This window comes from Abramis brama (assembly GCF_963993115.1).
Source record: "Abramis brama genome assembly, chromosome: 15".
In the NCBI taxonomy this organism is placed as follows: Eukaryota; Metazoa; Chordata; class Actinopteri; order Cypriniformes; family Leuciscidae; genus Abramis; species Abramis brama.
In genome coordinates, this window is record NC_139977.1 from 26,287,005 (window position 1) to 26,313,749 (window position 26,745).

At 38.8% G+C, this 26,745-nt stretch overlaps 2 protein-coding genes across 6 annotated transcripts in view; one reads left to right on the plus strand and one right to left on the minus strand.

Moving 5' to 3' along the window:
* Positions 1-2,817, plus strand: part of nop56 (NOP56 ribonucleoprotein homolog) — a 7,217-nt gene extending 4,400 nt beyond the window's left edge. The window contains exons 7-11 of the mRNA XM_084136488.1: positions 5-20; positions 622-770; positions 960-1,081; positions 1,585-1,719; positions 2,046-2,817. Coding sequence (XP_083992614.1) covers positions 5-20; positions 622-770; positions 960-1,081; positions 1,585-1,719; positions 2,046-2,276 — 653 coding nt within the window. The 3' untranslated portion in view covers positions 2,277-2,817. The remainder of the gene's footprint in view (positions 1-4; positions 21-621; positions 771-959; positions 1,082-1,584; positions 1,720-2,045) is intronic.
* A 913-nt stretch (positions 2,818-3,730) lies between these two features.
* Positions 3,731-26,004, minus strand: ubap2a (ubiquitin associated protein 2a). 5 transcript variants are annotated; one of them, XM_084137184.1, is made up of 28 exons: positions 25,931-26,004; positions 21,161-21,206; positions 20,364-20,501; positions 19,520-19,597; positions 19,327-19,437; positions 18,522-18,684; positions 17,441-17,518; positions 16,338-16,401; positions 16,144-16,241; positions 16,001-16,059; positions 15,358-15,428; positions 15,039-15,216; positions 14,553-14,802; positions 14,091-14,380; positions 13,121-13,314; positions 12,647-12,902; positions 10,317-10,356; positions 10,026-10,197; positions 9,846-9,903; positions 9,553-9,757; positions 7,846-7,937; positions 7,489-7,539; positions 6,400-6,481; positions 5,910-6,272; positions 5,720-5,824; positions 5,569-5,636; positions 4,974-5,162; positions 3,731-4,464 (listed from the first exon to the last, which is right to left on the minus strand). In XM_084137184.1, exons 3-28 carry the CDS (start codon positions 20,457-20,459, stop codon positions 4,369-4,371), a joined length of 3,507 nt encoding a protein of 1,168 aa, XP_083993310.1. In that variant the 5' UTR covers positions 20,460-20,501; positions 21,161-21,206; positions 25,931-26,004; the 3' UTR covers positions 3,731-4,368. The 5 variants fall into 5 exon arrangements, with proteins under 5 accessions (XP_083993310.1, XP_083993309.1, XP_083993312.1 ...); XM_084137183.1 differs by lacking the exon at positions 21,161-21,206; XM_084137186.1 differs by lacking the exon at positions 21,161-21,206 and having other exon boundaries at positions 16,007-16,059; positions 25,931-26,000.
* Positions 26,005-26,745: the final 741 nt, after the last annotated feature.

A 26,745-nucleotide genomic window follows, 5' to 3' on the forward strand; every position in this document is an offset into this window, starting at 1 on the left:
GCAGAGAAGGCCCTGTTCAGGTACTGGGGCTCCCCTTCCCTGCTGGGGTTTCACACAGCTGCAGTGATGGCAGGGCTGGGGCGTAGCAGGAGCGGGTGATTTGGGGTGTCATTGAACACACTGTAAAATGATCCCGCTCGATCTCACGTAACCCCCCCCAGTCTGAGCAGCTGCTGAGGGTTTTGAGAGGTAGATACATTTGAAGATGTCCTGTTGAACGCACGGCTCTGATTTTTGATCATGACTTAGTCCTTGAGTTTCTAGTATAGCAGTGTATTTTCAGTAATTTTTGAAAGTGATGCACCATAATTTTGGCAGCTTAAAATATTTGGCTGAAACTGCAATTATTTTTTATTTTTTGGCCAAAATAGTTTTATGATCCTAAAGTAGCAATATGTAAAGTTAGTTAGCCTCTCTAACTCTACTATGACTGGTTTAATCCATCACAACATTCTGAACAGCACACAGTTCAATTACCAAAACTTAATTTTTTGTTTTTTGGCTAAATGAGATCTTTAATTTTGGTTTCCTTACTAAGATTTGGTGCATCACTAAATTGATGCGTCTGAGACCAACCACCAAAGCCGTTGTAGATGGATTTTGTTCTGTCCTGTGAATTAGGGCGCTGAAGACCAAAGGAAACACACCAAAGTACGGTCTCATTTTCCATTCGACGTTCATTGGACGTGCCGCTGCCAAGAACAAGGGTCGCATCTCGCGTTACCTGGCCAACAAGTGCACCATTGCATCACGCATTGACTGCTTTTCTGGTGAGGATCCCATCTTCCCTCGTTTATTTTGTTACCTCTGCTTGGTTTTTGCTGTGATGCTTCTATTTTTCGTCAACAGTAACCCACCTCAGTGGTTGTTGAAATTGTAATCCTGAGCAGAACTTTGGGCCAAACACATTTTCATTAGTACTTGTTTGTTATCTTGATGTCTTTGTTCTGTTCACACAGAGGTTCCCACATGTGTGTTTGGTGACAAGCTACGTGGTCAAGTAGAAGAACGTCTGTCCTTCTATGAGACCGGTGAAGCCCCACGGAAGAACCTGGATGTCATGAAAGAAGCTGTTGCAGAGGTGACGACTAAACCATAGCAGTGTTCAGAAACCAGAACAACATGGGCAGATTATTAGTCATTTAAAGGTTTCTTTTTAGCTAGCATGCTGGCTATGAAACGTTATTCATGGCCAACAACTAATAACTATCTAATGATGCCAAGTTAATGGAATAAACTTTTTTTGCTTGAATGATAATATCACTAAATAGAAAATTTTTTTTGACATGGGTTCGATGTTCTGTAGTTTGAATATGACTTGTGCCACTTAAGGCTAGTGAGCTGCTTACGTTTTATAACTGCTTTTTCATTACTAATAATGCCTTTTAAAGTGCTGATTGTGAATATTTGTCACTATGAATCGTTGTTACTATAGTTTCCGGAAGTGCTGTGAGTGATGATTCTTCTCTCCTGACTCCTACATGGAGGCTTAACTGATTTAATGAGCCTGACACAGCACTGTGAAGTTTGGGTTTTACTAGGCTTGTGCAAATGCAGATGCATGAACATTTTTCTCGCTCGCAGGCTACTGAGGTGACTGCTGAAATCAAGCGCAAACTCGAGAAGAAGGAAAAGAAGAAAAAGAAGCGTGAAAAGAGGAAACTAGAAGCTCTTTCCACAGCAGAAGGAGATGAAGAGCAAGCCAATGGCGATGCTGAGGTACTTGTGAATGACATTTAATCAGTTTTTTTCACTATAGTGCTGTGTATTATTTTAGTATTGATGCCTTTTTTTTAAAAAGTTGTCATATTTGGGGTTCCATGGCATCTAAAAATATTGAAAAGCATGTCTATACTGGAGGCTGGACCTTCTCATGGACCTGTCTCATATCATGTCATGCTAAAGCAAATCTCCTCCGAACCATTGACAGGCCCAACTCTGTGGGTTTGATCACTGAAGTGAGCAGGACATGATCATCTCTGAGCTTGATAATCTGAAGTTTGATGTTTCATACGTGGTGTTAATGGCTTCCTTTTGTTCTTCAGGAGAAACCGGATTCCATAAAGAAGAAAAAGAAAAAGAAGCCGGCAGCTGAGGAGAAACCAGAGGTGGAGGAAGAGGTCACGACAAACGGTGGTGAAGCCACGCCTTCTAAGAAAAAGAAGAGGACGATTGACGTCGTGGAGGCGGAGCCTGAGGTGACGGAGGAGGCTGATGTGACGCAGGTGGAGAAGAAAAAGAAGAAAAAGAAAAAGAAGGCAGAGGAGGATGAATAAGCGTGTTCCTTCTGACTGGACTTTTTCAGTATTGTACAGGTTTTTTTTAGTTTCATTTATTAATGTTGGACTCATGGTCAAGAATTTAAGATGTTTGAGAGCTGCGCGCAAGAAGAGTGATGCATTGAGCTGTCATGTGTTTCTTTTATACAAACTGCTTTTTCCTGTCATTCTCAAAGCACCTTTCTGAAACCGTTCATTTGTGCCTTGCTCTAATAAAATGACGGCCCTTTGGCATCAGTGAAAAGATTTCCAAGCTTGCCATCTGAATTTCACTTTAAATGTCACATGCTTTTAATTGATGAAAAGGTTTTTCTTGAAGTGTGCTGGTTTGATTATTCATTATAATCTGATTTGGAGCTGTTTGTAGCAAAGCATATTTTTATAGTTAAACGTACTGAAATTCATTTACAGAGATGGGAAATGAACTGATATCATGCATGTGGTGTCTACCTAGCCGTTATCAAGTACTCCATCTATTGATTCATATTATGCATTGCATAAATGATTGGCATTTCAATAAATTCATGTGATTCTGTAACTTAAGCTGTTCCTGTCATGTTAATTGCTGTTAGAAGATGACATGGCATTAACAAATAAACACCTTTACAAAGGAGTCAAGTTCATACAGTAGTTAATGTAATGGCTAACATAATTCACTCTTTTCATAGTAGTTATTCTTGGGTAATGTTAAGTTGTACGTTAAAGGGATTGTCCACCCAAAAATATTTTGAAAGTCTGTAACTCGACAGTTGACTCTAGCCATTGACTTCCATGGTGTTACTATGCAAGTCAATGGCTACTGTCAACGTAAGGATGAGCAAATTATGACTTTAAATTTTTGGGTGAACTATTCCTTTAAATCTTACATTTTAAGAGAAGACACACTATAGAGCGGTTACATTTAGATGTATTTACAGAGTTTAATGCACCTTAGAGGTGGGATGAATGCATTTACAATTTCATGTTATGAGATTAATCTTATAAATTTGTTTATATTGTTAGTTTATAATTATACAAATGAGTCAGCAATATTAACATGTTGGCTTACCATATAATAGGGTCAATTGTTACTGCAATTTCTTATTTATTGAACTGTTGTATAACACAAATAAGCATCTTACTGACCTCAAAGCTTTGAAGTGTGTACATTTGTGAAAAACAACTTTATTCAACAGTTTCTTCTCCACGGCACATTTATAAAAGCCACTTAAATGTCCTAATTGAACTAAGGCCTAATTCTGACTTAATCTAAGCCCCTAATGTATTAAATTAATCTCCTAATCTAAGTTTTACAAAAATTGTGAGTTTTTTCCCCATAAACTTAAAGCATACAGCATTAAAGAGATCGAGAGATGATCTGTCATGGCATATATTTTTAATAAATGAAATATATTCTTATTACTGCTAATGTGTGCTGAAGTACTGGGTGCGTGAAAAATCAGACAAACGAGTAAACTGGACAGTTTTATTTTGACAACAAGGGTAAAACCAATGTTAAAATGAAATTGATCTAAAATGCTACCATTTAGCCAATTTGGTGGGTGGGAGGGATTTCACAAATGATGGGCAGAGGGAACAAAATTAAGAACTGAAATTAAAAATCCCCCTCGATAGAAAAAAAGTTCACAGGTGAAGGGGTGGGAGAGGAGCAAAATACAAAAGTTAAAAAAAGGCTTCACCATCAAGTGATCAAGCTTAGCAGTAATGTACATACATTATCAGGGGTATGTATACAAATAAAAACTCCATGTTTGAATCATGATGCCTGCTCTGCTTCAAGTATATTCACTCTTCTGTTATGTTCTCATCACTTCTCTGTCATCATATCCTCTTAACCAGTTAGCAATGAAAAAAAAAAAAATCCTTCAAAAACAAAATGCAGAAAAACCACATTTCATATTCTACCAATACATATATACTGTATAAATACATACATAAATATACTTTACATACAACAGCCAAAACTTTGAAAAGGGGAGATGAGAATGTAGGAGGAGGATGAGGATGATGGTAGTGTGTACGGGCGTCCCTCTGCTTTGATCGGCGTGTGTAGTCAGGTGCGGGACGGCACCTGTTGTGTGGACTGTGCTCAGTTGCCCCAGTAGGGAGAGCTGCCATAGTTGGACTTATTGACCTGGGTCTTCTGCTGCATGGCGCTGGACTGGCTTCTCTGGTTTGGCCCACCCTACGTGAACACACACCAGACAGATGAGCTTACAAGGGTGAAAGGTTACCATGTTGACAAGTTTAGAATGCGCATAGGTTTAGTTACCTATGATCACGCGCGTGAACTCGACAATCGACTACTGTGGACTTCGACCGAAAACAGGATGTAAATACAGGTATGTGCGCTGGCTGAATTAACATCACTTTTATTCATATCTTTCACATCTACTGCAGTCAGATTCACCCGTGTTCACTCTGAAGGAATCACTCACATTGGCTGTGCACGTGTAATGACACATCAAGGATGTTAAGAGGCTAAAAGCAGGTTTAAAACTTGCCCCATTTAAGTCAACAGGGTGCAAATTTTAAAAAGAGGATAACACGGTGTAGGCAACACCGATTTTTGTCGTTGTTCTCTGTACTGACAGCACTCCAAATTTACCAAAAAATGAGCTCAATGTTAAAATTGACCGGAGTTCTCCTTTAATTTCAAAATTTCAGACTTTGTGTGAACAGACAGGGACTGACCTGTCCGTCCTGGGTGAGGTGATGATGGAGCAGCTGTGAGTGGGGCTGCTGGTGTGCCGGCAGAATGTGAAGGAATGGAGCAGGATAACCAGGGGCAGCACCAGGGGTCAAAGGTCCCGTGCCGCCCAGAGCCGAGGGGAGGTTGAAAGGAGGAGGTGTGCCAGCATGGAAACCCTGCTTATCAAACGGCTGCAGGAAAAAAGTACACGGACATATACGCACACATTACATAACTAATGTTTCTCTCGTTATATACATGCATTTATATTTATTGAAAAGTTTGGGGTCAGTTTTATTTTATTCAGCAAGGAAGCATTACACCGATCAAAAGTGACTAAAAACATTTATAATGTTCAAAAATATTTCTATTTTAGACTGCTGTTCTTTTTAACTGAAGGATCATGTGACGCTAAATTAATGGCTGCATCACAGGAACAAATTACATTTTAAAATACATTGCAATAGAAAACAAGTATTTCTGATCAAATACTTGTAGCCTGGTGAGCAGAAGAGACTTTTTTCATAAACATCTTACCAACCATAAACATTTGAACGGTAGTGTATATGTGTGTGAAGCATAAATGAATAAAAGCACCTGTGTTTTATTGTAAACAGTTCCACTGATGTCTGGCACCCCAGAATTGCTAGATGTCACAGAGACAACTGGGACACAAATTGATGCATCATTTTAATTTAGTGGGCAGGGTCAATTTATACATAAAAACTGCAATGAGGTGTGTTTGTACCTTTCCCTGGGCCAGAGGCAGCAGATTTGGCCTGCGTTTGAGAAGAGTTACTGTAGCCTTTGCTGTACTCAGTTCCTGCTGGGCCTTGCGTCAGGTCATCATACCCTTGAAATGGACAAAAACAATACTTGAACACTCAACAGCACAGAGTATGCATGAGAATGTGTGCATGTGTCTAATCTGCACAAACCTGAGCTGAAGGCGTGCTGGCCGTAGCCGCTGGGCTGCTGGAATGGCGTCGTGGGGTTGCTCAGACCCATGCCATGCTGCTTGGCCGAGCTAGGGGGCACGAACATGGTCGGGCCATACTGGAATGCGCTGGGCACGCCAGGCACCCCGGGGTAGTAGGGAAGGCCTGTATAGCTGTATCCAGGGGGCAGGGCTGGGTTTAGGAAGGTCTGTTGGGTGTTGTGGTGGCCCTGCGGCTGGGGCTGGTTCTGTCCTTGGCTCTGAGCCTGCGGAGGCTGTGCCGTCTGTGGGCCGTGAGCAGCAGACAGGCTGGCAGAGGGTGCTGGTGAGGCGGATTCACCTCGGCCAAACTTTGTGATGTCACCTGAGTGGAGAAAAAATATGAATAAATACCAGATACTTTTTATTTTCTGCTTTAATCTACACAGAGTGTAGTCGTGAATCAAAGCTCACAGACCAATAAAAAGCAACTGAATATAGCAATGCGGAACCTGAGTAAGGGTTGTTGGCGAGGCTTCCATCTCTGCCAGACAGCGTAGCAGTCGGCCCTGGGAATGTGATTCCATAGTAATCCTACAGGGATCACAAAAAGCAGAGACTGCAGAGTGAACATTTGTCTAGTTTGACAATTGATTGTCATTCAAATAATTGTGCTTAGCAAATACATTTTTTTTGTTATTTACATTTAAAATGTATTATACATACACAGAGAGTTATTAACAATGAACTTGAAAAATTAGGCCTACATGATTATAAGGCCATGTGAACAAATACTGATCAGGACTGATTTTATTTTATTTTATTTTAATGAATATTTAAATCAACTTTCCATTAATGCTTGAATATTAAATAAATATAGTTAGTTGTTTTATTATATGCATATAATAAGATTTATTATTATTACATAAATATATTTGACCTAATTTTTTCACTTTACACTGGATTTTAATCGTTTGTACAATGATTTAATACCTTACTTGGATGGTAAAATTTCAAATTGACTGGAATACACTGTGCACAATGATCATGTTATCTCATATATATCCCAAATTATGTAATAACTGCAACAAGCCGATTTGTCTTTGGGCTTTTTGAGCTGATAACCACACATACTTGGCACATTAACAGATGTTAGCTCTTCCATTGTTTCCCAAAATATTTAAATCTTGTCAATGAGTGAATGTCAGCAGTTGTGTTTGTCTAATATCATAGACCTATATTCGCCATTCTACACTCAATATGTCTAATGCCAGTCAAGCAATAGTCAAGAAAAAAGAAATTAAGTTTTAAAAGGAAATGTAAAATGGATCTCAACCATTTTGATTTTCCCTTTATTGTCCACAAAAATAAAAATATTAAATAATATATAATAATGATAATATATAAATATATAATAATAATAATAATATAAAAATAATAAGAAATATCTTGATTTTTAGTTGTTTCAGTTTATTTAAAATAAGACAAAACAACCATTAAAATAATCCAGTCTTCTTGAGGCCCTTTGGAAGTGTGTTGAGGCGCCCTGGTTGAGAACCACTGCTCTAATGTATTTTAAGATTTGATGGTCTCAGACTCACCATTGGTAGTCTGGACTGGAGCATGTGGAGGTCTTCATAGCCATAAATCTGCTGCACAACAAACAACAACTTTCAGCATCTTGCACACCATAGATGTTACTGAAATCAATATTCAGTATTTCATTATTCACAGACTCAGAGCTTGTACTGAGTCACATAATGAAATATGGATCACATAAACTCTTTACAAGTCATGCACACAATAACACACCGCTTTACAAAAGTGCATAAAAGCAACACCACTGAATCACTCAACCCAAAACACACACACAAATCCTGAAATTCCACATACACTACAATACTTCCCAGAGGGGTAAAAGCTGCTCTGTTTTGATTTAAGAGGATGAGTGTTCTTACCGGGTAGGCAGGCAGCAGACCTCCGGGTCCCATGATGTACTGGTTAGGTAGCAGTGGAGGAACCCCCTGAGAGAGATTAGGAGGAGCTTTACCTGCACACAGACAAGGAAGAGTTGTTGGAGAATGAAGATTGCAGATAAGGGACTGAACTAAAATGGAAGCAGGAGTTGCTGATAAGATTTAGGGATGTCACTGAGAGGAAATTTTCACACTGGTATATAAACTTGCGACAAAACCAGTATTACTGATAACACCAGGGGGAGGGGGGGTGTTTTGAATGCGCTCGTTTTTTTTATTTTTTGCTTTTGAATTTGTGATCACGCATACTCTGTGTATAGGCCTATAATTTGCGGGCATCAGGGAGCCGCTATCTATACGCTGAGTATTGAAATCGCTTTTAAATGCACGCACTTTCGCTTTTTAGTTTCCAATCATGCGTGCTCTGTGTATAGGGAGCAGCGGTCCTGACCGCACATGATTTTACAAGATGAGATATTTATCAATGACGCTCAGTATCTGTTACCAAATTCTCCGTCCTGTCAGTCATCTCTCCTTACTCTCTTCGTGTGATAAGTGATACTGCACTGTGACTCTGCAGCCACTGCTGTGCGGAGCAGAACAGACTCTTTCAGTTTATAATTGTAGTAGTGTCCATTGTCCAACTGAACTAAATGATTTTTATTTGTATAAAATAGCAAAACGACAGTGGCCTAATTAGATTTAAAGCAAATATGAAAATTATAAACACCTTTTCTTGTTTATATATTATACATGCTGGAACACGTTGACAGAATTATTACACAATTGTCCATAAATTGACCGTTCCTGATGTATCACAGATTTCACAAAAATATTAAGCAACTGTTTTCAACATTGCTAGTAGTAAAAAATGTTTCTTATTCTTAAGCACCAAATCAGCATATTAAAAAGATTTCCAAAGGATAATGTGACACTGGAGTAATTCAGCTTTGCCATCACAGGAATAAATTACATTTTAAACTATATTAAAATAGAAAACAGTTATTTTAAATTGTAGTAATATTTCACAATATTACTGTTTTACTTTATTTTTTACCAAATAAATGACGCCTTGCTGGACATAAGACTTCTTACATAAGACTTCATAAAAAATCTTACTCCAAACTTTTTAATGGTAGTGTTTGTACAAAAATCATTAGTTGGACAGCAAATTTCTCCTCAACAAGCCACATGATTTGAGGCATCATTCATGTCCGTAGCAAAACTCATAAGGTGTCCTGCACGCCCAACCATAAAAAATTGCTTGGTGATTTTTTCAAATCCCAAGTAAAATGCTATTAGTACTTCATAGTACAGGGTGGGCCATTTATATGGATACACCGTAATAACATGGGAATGGTTGGTGATATTAAAGTCCTGTTTGTGGCACATTAGTATATGTGAGGGGGCAAACTCCTCAAGATGGGTGGTGACCATGGTGGCCATTTAGAAGTCGGCCATCTTGGATACAACTTTTGTTTTTTATTTTTTGTTATTACGGTGTATCCATATAAATGGCCCACCCTGTACTATTGTATTTAATTAGTGATGCTTTGTAGAAATAAATTAAGCAATAAGACTTAAAATGACAGCAGAATGCCAACACTCAAGGCTCAACATCTATATGACACAAATTATGGTATTGTGATAATTGCTCTGTGATCACTATCGTGATCCGTGTGTGCTCACCGCTGGAGGAAGACAGTAGCGGGGCAGCCCTGATACCGGAAAGTGCGCTACCATTGGTGCCATGACCCAAAATTCCAGACCCGTGCAGACTGTTGCCGCCACTCGTAGCACTGTTCACGCTGCCGCTGGACAGAGCGGACACAGGCTGGGAGGAAAATGGCATCGATGAGGGGGCGAGAGAGTTCACGCTGTCCACACTTGTATACTGAGGACACATACACACACACAGAGTTGTTACAGACAGTGGAGGTGGTGAGGAGAGAGTGTGTGTCAGTGTATCCTACAGCACTCACTGTAAGTGAAGATGTGGTGCAAAGTGCCGACACAGAGGGATGTCCACTGCTCACATGACTACAGGAAAAACAGGCAGTGTCACGGATATATGTAGCCCACATAACATTTGTCAAAACATGAAATCAAATGTAAATAAATGGGTAATACAAAGAAAAGGTATAAATAAACATCTCGCTCACCTGCTGAGGGGAGGTAAGCTGGCAGAGGACAGCTCAGATGCCAGGTTGGGCAGAACAGAGCTGTGTGGTGTAACAGAAGGGGGCAACAGTGAGGATGGGGCAGAGGGGGCAACACTTGTGCTGCTGACCAGAGAAGGAGACTCTTGTTTTGGAGTGGAGGAACTCGATGTGGCTGATGGAGAAGGCATAAAATGTCATATATTACAAAAAATTAAGCAGTTTAAAAAGCGAGAAGTTAAATCTTTAATGCATGACACAGAAAGAAGGGTAAAACTGATGAGTGTGACTTACTGTCTAAAGCAGCAGAGGTCCTCGCACCATTGAAACCGTTCTGTCAGAGATGCAAACAAAGTATACTGAATCAAATCAATATTAGCAGCATAACCTCCTTGATGTACGGTGCACTAAAGAAATAGTGCATCCATGGTACAACATGAGAGCATGTGCACAACCGTTGAAAAGTTTGGGGTCACAAAGATTTTTTTTTATGTTTTTGAAAGAAGTCCCTTTTTCTTACCATAGCTGCATTTATTCAATCAAAAATGCAGTATAAACAGTAAAAATGTGAAATATTCCTACAATTTAAAATAACTGTTTAATATAGTTTAAAATGTAATTTAAACCTGTTATGGCAAAGCTACATTTTTCAGCATCATTACTCCAGTCTTCAGTGTAACATGATCGTTCAGAAATCATTCTAATATGCTGATTTGGTGCTCAAGAAACATTTCTTACTCTCAGTGTTGAAAACAGTTGTGCTACTTAACATTTTTGTGGAAAACATTTTCTGATTTCTTTAATGAATAGAAAGTTCAAAAGATCAGCATTTATTTGAAATATAAATCTTTTGTAACATTATAAATATCCATGCGCAAAATATTATTATTTAAATAAGTATTATAAAAAAATAATTTAAAAAATCAAATCTTACTAACCCCAAACTTTTAGACGGTAACAGAAACACTATTTCTTTATATATATATATATATATATATATATTAGTGCTGTCAATCGATTAAAAAAAATTAACTCGATTAATCATACTTTTTTTCCACAATTAAAAAACACCTAAATTTGTATAGGTTTATATTAGTTTATATATTTTATAATGTAATAATTTCACAGTTAATCTACAAATGAATGTAGAGACAACATAAAGGCCAGTCTCACTGATACTAATACAGCTATTGATGTCTGGATAAAAATTATTTCTCCCCCCTAATTTTAAACATTCATTATAGCCATCCAACATTACAGTGTAATTGAAAGCTATACATTTTTTTAACATTAGGCTTCAAAAAAAATATGACAACTTTTAATTTAAGTGAACTTAACAAACAATCCTCACATAAACCCATAATAAATGTAATATTTACCTTTGCCCTTCCTGTCTAACAGGTAGGACGTATACAGAAATTGAATAAAGTTATCAAACAGTCTCCACGGCATAAATTATAGATTAAATATAGACTAAATACTTATTAAAGCTACAAGAGTTCTTCAGTCAATAGCAGTGAGTAATTTTCTCTGTTCCCTTTGTTCTGTGATTAACTTTACTGACAGTAAGCTTTATTGGCTGCTGTCGTTTAAGAGCAGCCGCTGCTGACAGAAACACGGATCTAACACGCGCCTCATTCTCTCACAACTCTTTGCGTTCATTAAAGACTTTATTTCACTAATTTAAGAATGCTCTTATGTTATGAGGATTCTCAACAAAACAGACATTTTGGCATAATCGGTTCAAGCGTGAAAGAGAACCGTTTTCTGGTGCGCAGTCTGTGCGCAGGATACTGGCGCGCGTCTTTCTCTGTGTGTGTGTGTGTCAGGACATTTACAGGCAGCACGTTTAAAAGCATTTACATGAATAACAGCGGGATCATATAATGTAACGCTACCCAAAGGATGACAAAACGAATGCTGCGTTTTGCGTTACATATTTTAACGCATTAAACTGGACAAAAATGAATCACATGCGTTAACACGTTAATGTTGACGGCCCTAATATATACATACATACATAAATACATTATTTATATATATACATTATTTATATATATATATATATATATATATATATATATATATATATATATATATATATATATATATATATATATATATAAATAAAATCCTTCTTTATTTTGACCACAAACTGGCTGCAACCATGTCGTAATTGTTTGTCTTCCTTGCACTTTCCCATTTTTCTGGTCTAGTTTTATTCCTGTTGTTCCTGCTGTTCAAAATGCCAGCGTCATCACCGCATCACGGCAATTTTGCTCCGGCCGGAGGCAATCACCAAACTGGTTCCGCGTGTTTTTATCACACTAACGTACATATTTTGCGACAGCAAATAAAAATGATTAATTATGAAGGCTATATTCAAATAAATTGATAATATAACATTTTCTTCAAAACGATTTTAATGCCTGTAAGATTACAATTTAATGCTTTTTAATGCCATTTAAGGCCTTAATTATCGCAAAATCCATTTAATGACTTAATGCCCCGCGGAAACCCTGGGTAATGTAAATGATGACAATTTAGATTTTTGGTTGACGTAGCCCTTTAACTAAGAATAGCTCTGTAGCTGTGAAAACTAAGGTTTCTCTGTGTGCACCTACCGTCACAGGTCCAGAAAGCTCCTTGCTCTGAGAAAAGGTCAGTCTTGAGTGAGGGGCCACACCGCAGTCAAAGCTGTTACCCGCCGATGATGCAGCGGAGGAGGAAGAGGAAGATGAGGAGGACGAGGGGGCTGTCACAGAGCTGGGGGTGGTGTGGGAGGGGGCGAGGCTGGGGAGAGGTACCGAGGGAGAGGGGTAGATGCTGTCAGAAGAGGCCAGAGGCAGCAGCAAAGGGACCGGACTGGTCAGAGATTCACTGCAGGGGAGATCATGGGAAACATATTAGCATGCAGAATGGAGAGTTTTAAAGCTAAAGACAGCACACTGGTTTGAAAGACATGCGTTGAGAGATTTAGGAAAATCAGCAATACATGAAGTCCACTGCTCAAAGAAGAGGAAAAAGCACTTTAATTCAATTTAGACAACAGCGAGACCATTTTGTCTTCATTACGTCCATTTCTCCCACTGACTGACCTGATTGGTTTAGAGTAAAGGCTGCTCTGTGACTGAGGAACCACTGCAGCCTCCCTTATGGGTTCACTGTTGCAGTTCTCCGACTGGCCGAAGTCTGGCAGGGCAGATTCTGAACCAAAGTCCAGGGCACCAAACTGCACATTTAGACCGGACACATCTGCTGACCCGGGCATCTCTACCGCTGATGCAGGAATCTGGATGTGTACAAACACATGTAAATCACACAGCATATACTGAAAAAACATCAACGAAAACAAAAAAGCTTTGTAACAGTTAAAGGTAAATGTTGTAAAACCATTCTAAAAGGACGCATTAAATTGATCAAAACTGAAGTTTCCACTTTTTTCTACAATAATAATAAATGTTTCTTGATCACCAAATCAGAATATTAGAATGGTTTCTGAAGGATCATTTGACACTGAAGACTGGAGTAATGATGCTGATAATCAGGAATAAATTTGTTGTTTTAAATTGTAATATTTCACAGTATTACTGCTTTTACTGTATTCCTGATCAAATAAATGCAGCCTTGGTGAGCACTTTTTGACTTTTCAAAAATGTTAATCTTACCGACCCACATTTTTTAAACGGTAATACTGTTTACAGGAGTAAACACGTATGCAAAAGAAAAAATGTAAGAAAAATTCCAAAATGGACTATTTAATTTCCTAAACCATCCTCGAGCAATTCATCTGTGTATTTTCTTCTTCATAACTTGCTCCCCCCTCCATTTTGGTAACACCCACTTTTTATGATTTAATAAATTCCAGATGGATAAAATCAAGCCCCACCCTATACTCTTTTTGGCTGAAAATCCAACTGAACCCAGAAATAAGCCAGATTATATAAGCAAAATAGGTTGTGACGGCCATTTTATGAATGTTCATCTACAAACTGTACCAGGTAATAGAGAGCTCACCAAGAGATCTTACAAAGCATTCCACCTCGATGTTTTTTAAATCTCAGTCACCTTGGAAGTGGGAGGTATCCGTCGCTTTTGGGTCTTTATCTGCCGCTGCTGTGTGCTGCTGCCCTGAGACTCGGCAGCCTGTGAGGGGGCCATTGAGGGCCCGTCACGGTGCTGTGATGGTTCCGGCGCTTTCGGAAAGGCTTCCAGTGTTCCCGAGGCAGGCGAAGGGGCACTCAGTGGGGGAGGGCTGGGCTGCCTGGCTAGAGGCCCCGTGTGGGTCAGGGAGCCCTGCTGTCGCTGGGCAAGTTGGCTTAGCACCAAAGATGGCTCTGGCTGCATCTGAAACTCCCCTACAGGGCAAACAATACAGAAAAAGCCCATTCACACTTAGTCACGTGTGACTAAATAAGAAAAAAAGTCTGATTTGGAAAGAATAGGTTAATAGTGTTAATGCATAGCTACGTGTTTGCAAGTATGACCAAGTTTGTGTTTCCGGGCCAGTAAAGCAATTCTAAAACTCACGACTGAATTGGGACGGGAGTGAAGCAGAGCTCTGTGTTCCAGGAGGTTTTATGTCCCAAGAAGAGGAGGGCACTGAAATCCCTGTCCCCACCAGCCCCCCTACAGGGGTGCAGTTGGTCCCTGTGCTGGAGGGCGGGGAGGTAAGCTGCCCAAGACCAGGCCCCTTCAGCTGTTCCAGTATTTGCTGCCCGGCCGTCTGCCCGAGTTTTGGACCACCAAGCTCTCCAAAACCAGAACCCAAAACAGAGGACTGGGAAAAGACACAAAGGAAAGGTGCCATTAGGAAATCCATTCAGATCTTGCTGTATCAGCACTAATGATGTTGCACAATACACTCAGTCTTAAAATTACTAGCTAGAAAATAAACACCTGAAAATGAATAAAGTTTCTGAAAAGGTCCTATAGGCACCCTGCCAGCCATTGCCATTCGTTCTCTAGGAAAACATTTGTGTAAGTGCTGTAAATCATGGCTGTGGATTGTCTCACCAGAGTGGCGTGTGTGTAGCTGTTGGAGCCAGAAGATGTGCCTCCGTTTCGAGCAGGCTGGTGGTGGGAGTTGGTGAAGACCAGACTGTGGCCGAGCCCCTGAGAGGAGCCCACGGCCTTCAGACCCCCCGCCTCTTCTCGATCCACAGGCTTCTGCAGCAGAGACGACAGATCCAGACTACAACAAACACACAATACAGTCAGTGAAATAAACAAGACGTTATATTCACAATGCAATGCTATGATTAGAATTAAAAGAATAGATTTCCTAAAGTTTGTCAAACACATGAAAACAGAACCCCAGCTCTGACTTTATTACCTCTGGCCAGGTGTGATGTGGTTCTCAGTTGGAGGTGCACAAGAGGATGTGAACACTTTGGTCTCAGAGAGCTTTAGAGATCAAAATGTGCCAGTTAGTGCTTTTATTTTTGTGGCAGAAAAATGCAAAATATAGTATATGACTACAGTGTACAAATATGAGAGAGATATAAAATAATACAAGAAAAATAGAAATAGTATATAAAAACTAATGTATAATAATTATACTACAAAATTGATATATATATATATATATATATATATATATATATATATATATATATATTTCTAATATATGAAAAGAGATTATACAGATTTACAAAATATAAACATTAAATGTATAATTATATATTAAAGAATTATAACTATAAATATATAATAATAATAATAATAATAATAATAATAATAATAATACGGTGGTAATAATAATAATAATACGGTGGTAATAATAATAATTGTACATAAAAAAAATGTAAAAATGTAATTAGTGCTAATAAATAATTTGTATTATTCATATATCGTCTACATTATATGATTCTTTAACATTTCTGGACAACACATATACCATGTCTTTTCAGGCTTATTCATTTCAAGCTCTGTAAATCCCATAATTCATAGGAGGTTAATTATAGAGCATGACTCACACTCACATCTTCACTCCAGTCTTCAGCTGCCCACTCGTCCAGAGGATTCTGCCATGGCACTGAATGTGTCAAAGAGAGAAAGAGAGATGAGAGTGGGCCAAAGGATTGTGAAAAGTTCTGTGCAACAGAGGCGAGTCTCTCACCTGTCCCATCTGTAGTGTCGTTGGCCCCCGTCTCCCAGACATCAGCGTGCGAGTTTGATGTCCCACTGTCTGTGGTGTAGTCTGCAGGGTTAAAGGTCCTGCAGGAGGATACACAGAGTGTGAGAAGGGGTTTTAGTGGCTGTATGATAATGAAAATTGATTATAGGTTTAAATAACATTTGAGTGATACTCACCCCATCCCCTGTGCTGTAAACCTGCTGGTAACTGGAGCCCGACCTCTGCCTCTACCTCCAGACACTGTAAATAAATAAATAAAACCTCATAAGCACTTATAAAAACTCAAGCACTAGGGATGGGTCAGGATGGTGGTCAAACACCCCAATTGTCCAACAGCTCGATTTATTTTCTTAGAGTTTCATCTTTAAAGGAGCTGTGTGTAAGATTGTGGCCAAAACTGGTACTGCAATCACTTTCAAATTACTGTAGAGCGGTGTATCCCCTCCCCCTCCCCCCTGACTCGAGGTTGCCAGATAGGCTGCAGGATCCAGCAGGAACATTTGTAGCTGCAGCTGTGGTAACTAGAGCAGAGCTGGCAACCCGGATGCTGAAACACTACTGACTTCGTGATTGGTAGATAGGTGGAGGGTGGCGCTTCAGGCCAAAACACAACATGACAACATCAACATCAGTTGAGGGCTGCAACTTCACTTTTTAAATGACAATATTCTGGCCGGACTACTGTTGTCAGTAATATAAGTATTTGAAATGAACATGATTTCTTAATGTCTAGTGACATATCAGGGCCATTTTATGATTAATTGAAATACATTTCTTACATACAGCTCCTTTAATGTATTTAGCACTTCAAATGAGGAAACGCAACTTCTCAGAGGTTTTAATTCACTGCTGACAGTCTATAGCTACTGTAACTGTCAGGGGGATAAAACCCACTAAAATCCCAGGAGAAATTCATCCCCTTTAAAGCCCCACCACAGACATCAAAGCACTGCTCTCAACAATAAAGACTTCAAATCACCTGCTGGAAGTAACATTCTTATCTCAGTGTTTTATGAGGACCATGGTCAGTTTGGTGTAACAAAAGGTTTGGTGGATTTATTTGTTGAATATGTGTCAGTGACCCTACTGAAGAGCCATATCCATAAATCTCTAAAAACAAAACATGTCTGATCGGTGCCGGGTGGTTATGAGACTAATTATACAGGGCTTCCCTAATTGAGAAAACCCGACTAATTGAATTTGTAAACGTAGATTTGCACATCCCTAGTAAGCACAATTGATGTGAATGATATGATGTTTATACTGTGTGTGGGCTCACCTCTGCCTCTTCCCCTGCGGCCACGGTCAGCACCTCTCTCAACAGGAGCAGGCTCCACACCATTCTCCTCTGTCCTTGCTATACAGATAAACAACATGAGATCACACATAAGCCTTTTAAAATGTAAAACCTACTCCACACAATCAAACTGTAAAAAAAAAAAAAAACAAGTACAAAAGTTGTTGTTGCGCAATCACTATTCCCTCTGAATCTGATGCCAATTTTCGTTTTATTATTAAGGAGGGTGGGGGTGGATTCCTGAATGAATTTTTGCCGTCCACACAATTAAATAACAATTAATTAGGCATACTATAACTATAACCACAACGCAAATAAGAAAATAGGTCACAAGCAGGCAGAGGTGGTGGCATTGCTATCCGTTTTCAAAATTGCACCTAAATATTGTCTAAATATTGCTGTTGGATACACTTATCCACTTTATGCGCTCTCTCTGATCGAATAGCTATACCAGGTGTAAATGCCCTCCGAAACAGACTGCAATCCGATCACCACAAAGGTGGTCTGAGACGCATTCCAGATGCAACTGGACAAGTGTAAAAGTGTCTGGTTGTTGAAGCCAGATATGTACATTTTACTCCTCATAAAATGGCAAAAACAAAGGTGTGAGAGCGTGTTATACTGGCTCCCGATAGCCAGATGTGACACATATAGCCAGATATATACTGCTACTCGCATCGCCACATATGGCCCACCACAGATGAGTTGCCTCTTCAGCAAGCCGACACACATACAGCCACAAATTAAACTGAAATTACGGCATCGCATCCTGAAGCTCAACACAGTCATCTTCATTAAAAGTAGTGAGACTAAATGATCATACCAGTGCTGATGCCGCTCCTATTTCTCCTATTTGATCAGCTGCTTTTGTTGATGTGAACTGAATGTGTATATAATGCTGGAATTGAAGATCGGATTTTTATTTGTTTTGCGAACACAGTGTAAATGAACAATTTTAACAAGCGGGTTGCTATCCGATCAGTAAAAACGCATTAAGAGAGAAGTGTAAATAGGCCCTAAACAGCGATGTAAAAAAACAAGGAAACCTCATCAACACACTCACCTGGCCTGTTGCGACTGGTCCCTCTGCCACGGCGACTCGCTCCTCCACGACCCCTGCTGCTTTCCCTCTCTTTCTTCTCCCTGTTCTCCTTGTTCTCCTTACTCTCAGTGGAGGTGCCATCCTTCCCAAGACTCTTCTTTTTCCCCACCGTTTCCCAAGAGGTCTGCAAGTAATAAAATTTCTAATAGTCAGAACAAACAAAAAGAAGTAAAAGAAGATAATTGTTCATCAGATGTTAGGTGTCAATGAAGTGCCATTTACATAACCGATTTAAATACAGGTTTGCTAATCATCACTGTTGAATCCTCATTACTGATGAAGGACATTTGGGAGCTTGTATTTTGACACAGTGGTGGAGGCAGAGGTCTGTTATGACACAGGATTACCTTCTGATCAACACTACAGAAGTGACCCACTTTCTATTTTTGAGTTTCATTCCCAGAAATAATTCAAACAAATCCTAGTCTATAAGAAGAGGCCTCTCAAATTTCACCACAAAAGTCACAGACTCTTTATCTCTGAAATAGATTAGCGTCAATCACACATGAATATGGGCATTACGTGCTGTTATATGTTCGTTAAGCTAAAAAAAGAAAGAAAAAAGAAAAACATGCAGAAAAATAATAAAGCCCAGCTTGACAAATCACTGTTTTGCATTTTAAAGCCAAGCCACAAAACAGCTGACAGTAGCAACAACATTTTCAATAAAACCAGTTTTACTTCGCCTTTTTTGAATAACTCGCGTGTTTTAGTGCCTACTAAGTAGTCTAAGATCACATGTGCATCTGTTAGATGGAATTCTTACTGCATCAGAGGTTCCCTCAAGCAGGAAGTTGATGGCTCTGTTGACATCCTCGTTGCAGTCATGGAGAGCAACCATGCAATCGTCTTGGTTCTTCCCTGTGACCTCTATGAGCTATGAGCAAATATGGTCATCACTGGGGTTGTCAGAGGATTTTAATCATAACTTTACTCTGATGGAAGAGAGCTTCTCACACCTGTTTCACTTTGTCCTCAAAATCTGCATCGTTCTTGTCATAGATCATCTGAGCCAGTCGGATCTGTTCGGCTGTAGCCTGCAATTGGAAGCACAAGTTATCAGAATGAGCGTCCAAGGATCTTTTTAAAAAAATAAATAAAAGGGAATTGAATGAGCAGTCAGATTCATGACCAGGACATGTCACATACAAGTGGAGGTAGACATGGGAGGTAGACATAGACATGAAAGTATGTTTGGCTACTAGCCTACTGTGCAGTATATACTGTAAAAGTATGCATATTACAACAATAAACATTTCAAATAGTAGTAATTTTTTTTTGTCAAGACCTCAGTACATTGCATGTTTCATTTAGCAAGTGGAGTCCAGTTATCATCTCTGAATTAAAAATGTAGAAATTGAATCTAGTGAAAAATGTGTTGACTTTTAGTAGTGTAATTAAATAGCAACTAACTAATCAATTAGGGATGACGACTAGATTGTTAAATTCATCCTCTTTAAAGCCAAAACACATTTGTCTTGCTCTGTTTTTTGAGCATCCTAGCATAAGCACTGTGTGAAGATGTCACTTTAAAACAGAGTTCAACTTAGTTGTTAGTTTAAAGGTGCGGCTTAAAACCCCAGCCATCCGTTTCCCTTTGTGCTCCATCTAGCTGTTATTTTTTAATGAAAGAGTGTCTTATGAAAATCCCCCCCAAGGAAACTGGAAGGTCTAGCATATTGCATTCTGGGATACATTCCAGCAGAGTATGGTCATACTATATACTGCAGAAATAGTAAGAGCAGCATGGTAGTACGTTATTCCTAACATAGCATATGTTTCAATATGTTGTTGTTCACTCACCTGAAGCTGTTTCTGTGGCTGTGTGGTCTGTGTGGTAGTGGGCAGCGCTTTGTCCCGAGTGCCCCGGGCTCGTTCGATGCCCACCGAGGTCATCATATACAGTATATACAAAACAATGTATGTACAAAACAGAAAAATCTAGAAGAAAAACAAGGCCAAAAACAGGAAGTGGTTATTATTCGGAAAACATTTCCATGTCCTAGATTCTAGTCCAAATATTTGCAGACACGAGATGAGGTTTTGTTCAAGCGAGCTAGCTGACGTTTTCTGCAGATCTTCCCTTCAGTGTCCCGCACAGTGTTGGAGCAAACGCACAGGGGCCGTATCGGATTTCCTTTCTCCTAAACCCAGTTGGGCAAGATTGAGCAATACTCTGACCGCCAGAAACCCTTGTAGAAAAAACAATCAAGCTTATCCGAGCCCCGCTGAAATGAAGACCACGCCACGAGCACACACTGGTGTCCGCTAACACTTCGTAACTATCCTGCAGTGTCCTTCTAAAACGCTCACACTCCAATCAAATCACATAGCCATTCCATATGCATACAAAACAATAACTTAGTCTTCTGGCATGAGGACATTAATGTTTATTACCTAAAATCCTTGAATCTACACTGAAGCATGTATTGGTGATCTAAAAATCTAGCTATTTCACAGAAGAAATGTTTACATTACAGAAATTTTCTTTTTAAGGTGCCAGACTGACAGTCTTGCTCGTAAGTGACCCGTTAACCACGTAAAGCACATTGACAACAACTTAAAACGTTAAAACAAGGTAATTTAAAGGGATGGCTCACCTTAAAATGAAAATTCTGTCATCATTGACTCATGTTGTTTCAAAACCTGTAAGATTTTCCATCTTTAATTATTTTCTTTTCATATAAGCTGTCCATTTAGGGAAAAAAAGCATCATAAAATTAGTATGATTAATGCTCTATATTACAAGTCTTCTCAGTCCATACAATAGTTCTGTGTGAGAAAAAGGTTAATATTCCCAATTAAATCCAGGGCTAGATGATAAGGATTTTTCTACTGGGCCAATCAGGATAGTGGTTCAGTTTTTTACTTGCCCTATCAATACTTTCACTGGCCCAGTCACAAAAAAAGTGAACAAATAATTTTTGTGTTACCGTTTTCAACCTTGTACTCTAATAAATAAGGTTCTGACGACGCCAACATTTTAGATACAAGTGAAATTTCAAAGTTCTAGCCTAACTAAATAAAAATTATTAAACAAGAATCAGTTATAACCATAGACTGTAAAAAAAAAAAAAAATGGACGTAGTGTCCATGACTTCACCCGTAGGTTTCTGAAGAGCATTTCTGAAGCCCAAAGTGGAGCCGGCCGTCGCCATCTTGGCAGCGCGTCACTCCCGGATAAACGAAAATGGGCAAAAAGGCGGGATTAGCTGAGGTGACGTGATGGCTAACACACAGCAGACAAACTGCTAAATATATTTTCTTCAGCTGTAAAGTTGGGCATTGACGCTCTTTTGGAGCCTGTCTCTAGCAGCCAGTCCATGAATTGCAGTTTAAGTCCCGTCCGTGTTGGATTCAAGAGAGAGACCGGAAGGTTGACGCTTGGTTTATTTAATTTGCATCTTTGTTCTATTGTGTTTATTTGATATTTTTTTCTTATTTTATTACAGACTGACAGTTTACTTGACTTTGTAATGTTCTTGCATTTCATGTAAACATTTTGGTGAGTAAAATAAAAAATGTACTAGCCAATGGCAACTCGAGCTATAGTGTGTCCGTAGAGAGTTGATGTTTTTCTTTAAATAATTTGTGTAGTCTCATAAATGCTCAAAAAATAAATAGATGCGTACGGTAACTATGGGGCTATGTAAAATACATCTGGCAAGTGGCAACTGACTGTTGAAATCGACATCAGGGCACTTGTGAAATATCGTTATATGATAATATCATTACATCGCCCAGCCCTAATGGATAGGAAGTAGATTTTTAATGGATTATAATTTATAATTTGGTCTGTTTTCACACAAAGCAATCATATGGCTTAGACAGACTTGGAATATAGGGCACAAGTAAAGTAGAGCTTTTATGATACTTTTAAAGTGATTTTTGGAGGGTACTGGAGCTGGATAGCCACTATCCTCTTTCTCTATCAATGCAAGGAAAAGAGCGGATGTAGGGTAAGTGTACCTATTAAGCCCACCAAAATCTAAGTCTAGGTTTTTTCATAGATATTGACAGTTTATAAGAAAAATAATTTGTTAAAATGCAACATTTATCTCTCATTTGAAAATGTATTAATTAGTTGATGTACATTTTAGAATATAAAATTAAGATAATTTAGGAATAAAGTCAGAAGTCTGGCATGGGCTTAATTGGGGCACCATTTAAGCCCGCGTGTGTTCCAAATAAGCCCACATCATCGATTATAAAAATTAATTGATTTTAAGGAAGTAAAACATCAATATATTTATTCAGCAACAGGGAAGAATAAAAAAAAAATCCTTTTGCTAATGTTTGATTAGAGCCCTGGGTGGGATGGGTAGGTGTTAGTGGCCGGTGGTCTGGAGCCTTAAGTCGGCTTGACTGGAGTTGTAGCTGGAGTCAAGCTGGATGTCTGACCGGGTGTATCTCGGGAGCCAAGCCGAGTTGGGGCTCCTAGTGGGCCCCCTACGGCTTGGCTCCCGAATTATGCCCGGTTATACATAAGGGGCTTTAGGACAAAATTGTAGGCCTATCTAAATATAGCTGTAAATTAAGGTAGTAAGTAAGGTAAGGTTAAAAGGTTAGTAAGGTAAAAGCAGACAAAGAAATTTTATCATTAAACACTTTCAGAAAATGTATCAATGTTTGCAATTAGAGGGATTCCTCACTGAAACACATGAGGTGGGCTTAAATGGTTCCACAGTGAGTAATGGTGAAAAAAGACAATGTTTTCCTTTCAAAATGTAAGATATGTTTACAAATACATGCATGGAGCTTAAATATTCTGTGGACTAAGTATCATAGTAATTTTCATTGGGCCCACATTGAGAAATGTTTAGTTTTTGTCCTTCAAGGTTAGATTGTGTTGGCTATCGTTTGCATGCGTTTTGTGGCACTATACCATTTAAGCCCATCTTTTAAAAAAGTTAATTTATGAAAATAATCTTAAAACAATTTATGATGTATTTATTTGTAAATTAATGTAAAATGAATCACAAAACATTTATTGTTTGCAGTTCACATGCTTAATTCTTGCCATCTGTAATGCAGTCTAGCCTTTCTGTAAGGCTAATGGTTTGACCAAGAGATTAGCTTTGAACGCAAGCTAATAAAACTCATCTTTCCATTTAAAGGAAAATTATATAAAATGATAAAGTACTATTTGTTCATACACAAATAACAATACATGTATCTCTTATTTGTCATAATACCAACGTAGTTACCAAAGAAATGGCTGAAAATTGCAGAAATGTGTTGATTCTGAAGGGTCCCGAAACACCAAAGTTTTGGGGTGGCGTCTGTGAGGTCCCCTGAGACAGCATGCACATGGGTGGGGCTAACTCAACATTGCCAAATGTGATTGGTATGCAATACAAAATGCCAGGGAAGTAACAAATCACTGGATTGGTTAAAATAATGAGCAGCATAAAATATTATTTTCTCTTTATTTAATTTGACTTCAGAGTTGAAAGTGGGTTTAAAGGGTACATGGGCTTAATGGGTACACTTACCCTATGCTACATTTCTGCTTTTGTGTTCCAAAGAAATCCGTCAAATGGGTTTGGATGACATGGGTAAGTGACAGGATTTTCATTTTTGGATGAGCTATTCCTGAAAAACCCTTCTTAAATGATTTTCCACCAAATTAAAAACTCCACTTGTGAGACTACAGTACATTAGATTCTTCACATCCATGAAACTAAAGACTAAAACATCAGCAAGAATCACTGCTCACACAGAAGACAAGGCAACACACATAACATCTGTGATGGATACAGTGGGCTTTTCTTGGCTGCTGGACGAGATCTTATTGTGCATGTTTAATGCTTCTACGCAGTCACACAGAAAATGCCCGACAACAACGTTCCAGCTAGATTCTGACGTATAGAGATCACCAGATAATATCCGGCAAAAATTCCCAGCTTGCAGAATACATACACTAATAAAGATCTTGCTGGGGTGAAACTGGCTGTGCAAGCACTGCTGGTCACCAACCATTTAATGATGACAGCAAGCAAAACAACCCACAAAAGTGATTCCACCAGCTGACAATGGTCTCATGTGGGGACATTTCTGAGATCGTTACAAAATGGAAAAACAAAGCCTTTCTCTTGGTCAGCAGACCACCCATAGTGTCCTCGAATTCACAGATATTCTGTGTATAAAGCACATTTAGAAATGCAGATTGATAAATAAGCCAAAAAACTCATAATCTTTGATTATCAATAGGTAGCTAATGAAATAATTAGTGATCCATAATTAAACAGAAATGATTATGAAGATTAAAATTTACATTAAAAAAGAATGGGGCAAATGGGGGGGGGGGGGATTAATGAACATTGACTTTGACAACATTCACCAGAAATGCATCAAAATGTAGGACAACAGAAAATGTGAATTTTGAAATAGCAAAGTTATCAGAAGATTTTTTTTTTGCTTTTACATAAGCATAATACCACTTCTGTTAACTGATCAAATGAGCATATTGGTGAGTTATTATGGCCAATGTCAATAATCTCAAAATAGCCAAACAATTGGTTTATCACTAAAACAGACAACTTTGTTTGGGTTTTTCAGTTTCGAACATTAATAAAAATCTATAAAATTAGCAACTACTGACAAATTGCAATAAACATTCGTAATCAAAACAAAATACGTGATGGCTGCTCGCTCACATTAGAAAACTTTAAACAAACGACCATAATCAAAGCACATGCACTTTCTGAGTTTCTATAACCATGTTCCATATACCCCCCAAAAACTACATGCATAAACATAACAAGGTTAAAAAAATATATATATGTGACGGCTCAAACAAAGGGAATTTAGACCCAGGACCAGCATCCTAGTTTAACTTTACAGATTCATTAGAGATGTTCGGATAGATTTAAGTTACATATGGCATATTTTTGACCCCATGAATGTGCAAAAACTGAGTTTGTGAAGAGCATAAGCGCATACAGTCTCTGCTCTCCTTTGTCCATGATCTCTAATGTCATTTCCTCTCTCCAATTGTTGTAGCTTAGCTGGCTAACTCACGACCGCCCGGCGTCCTTATTCATAACATTTAAATCCTTATGAGCATTTAAACACCAAGATGTATATCAATATGACGTTTTTAATGTAAGAAAAACTGGCTTAATAGTGATACGGGCTTGTTGTGAAGGGATATTTGAGGAAAACGGTCTCACAACAGAGCTACAGCCGAACAAGCTAAACTGAGGAAAAACAAAGCCATACAAAAGGCAACATAACCTCGAAAAACAGTCAGCGACGGATTAAAACAGATGAGCGACAAAGAAATAGAAATATTAATTACGTAACATCGGATATATAAATACCAGTTAAAGAATCTGAAAGAGAGATTTGTTTTTTTTATTTATTACCTGCTAACACGCTTCACTCAGCCAGCAGCAGACTCCGTCACGTGACCGTCACCGCTGCTGCCGATTCTCTCCATGCAGATCCTACAGGCGCGCTCCCGCACCAGCAGGCACATTCACAAGTGCGCGCACACGTACACAACAACTTATACAAACAACACAATTTAACCTCTTAACAATATACAAGTAATGAATTAAAACGCAATTCATAAATTGTATAACATCTTAAAGAATCATTCTGTCATTATTTACTCGCCATTTCTCACTACTCCATTTCTGAAAGGATATATTCTTTATGCTTCTGGAGTTTAACATAAAAGTTGTCTATTCTCTCTACATCTATTGAATGATGCTTTATTGTATCGAGTGATTGTACATGTATATTGCGGGTCCCTACCATAGACTGTAAAAAAATAGGTCCCTACAGATCATAATCGTGAACGAGCATTCTGTCACGCCACTGTTTATAGTCACAACCTATATTTGCGCCCCCAGCGGTCAAATGAATCACTACAGTGCAGTGTTCCTCACAAAATGGATAAAAAAACATTATAATATATATATATATACAGGGCTGCCAACTCTCACGCATTGAGCGTGAGACTCACGCAACTGACACTTTTCACACGCTCTCACGCCACACATCCATTTTCTCACGCACAGAAAAATTGCGGAGCAAAGAGGTACCTACTTTTAATATTAAACTAATTCTCAGCTCTTAGATTTCGTCAATTTTATTACGAAATTCAGACAAAAATACGTTTGGCGCTTGTAAATGTGACGTGACAGATCGCTGAGCGCCTCAGTTCAAGTGCACG

Excerpts from the sequence above, each read along its gene's own strand:
- ubap2a (XM_084137183.1), bottom strand. The coding sequence starts at position 20,459 with ATGATGACCTCGGTGGGCATCGAACGAGCCCGGGGCACTCGGGACAAA. Across the intron at positions 16,402-17,440 it reads CCGCAGGGGAAGAGGCAGAG|TGTCTGGAGGTAGAGGCAGA; the intron begins GTGAGCCCACAC and ends ATTTATTTACAG. Across the intron at positions 10,357-12,646 it reads AGCTTTCTGGACCTGTGACG|AACGGTTTCAATGGTGCGAG; the intron begins GTAGGTGCACAC and ends CATCTCTGACAG.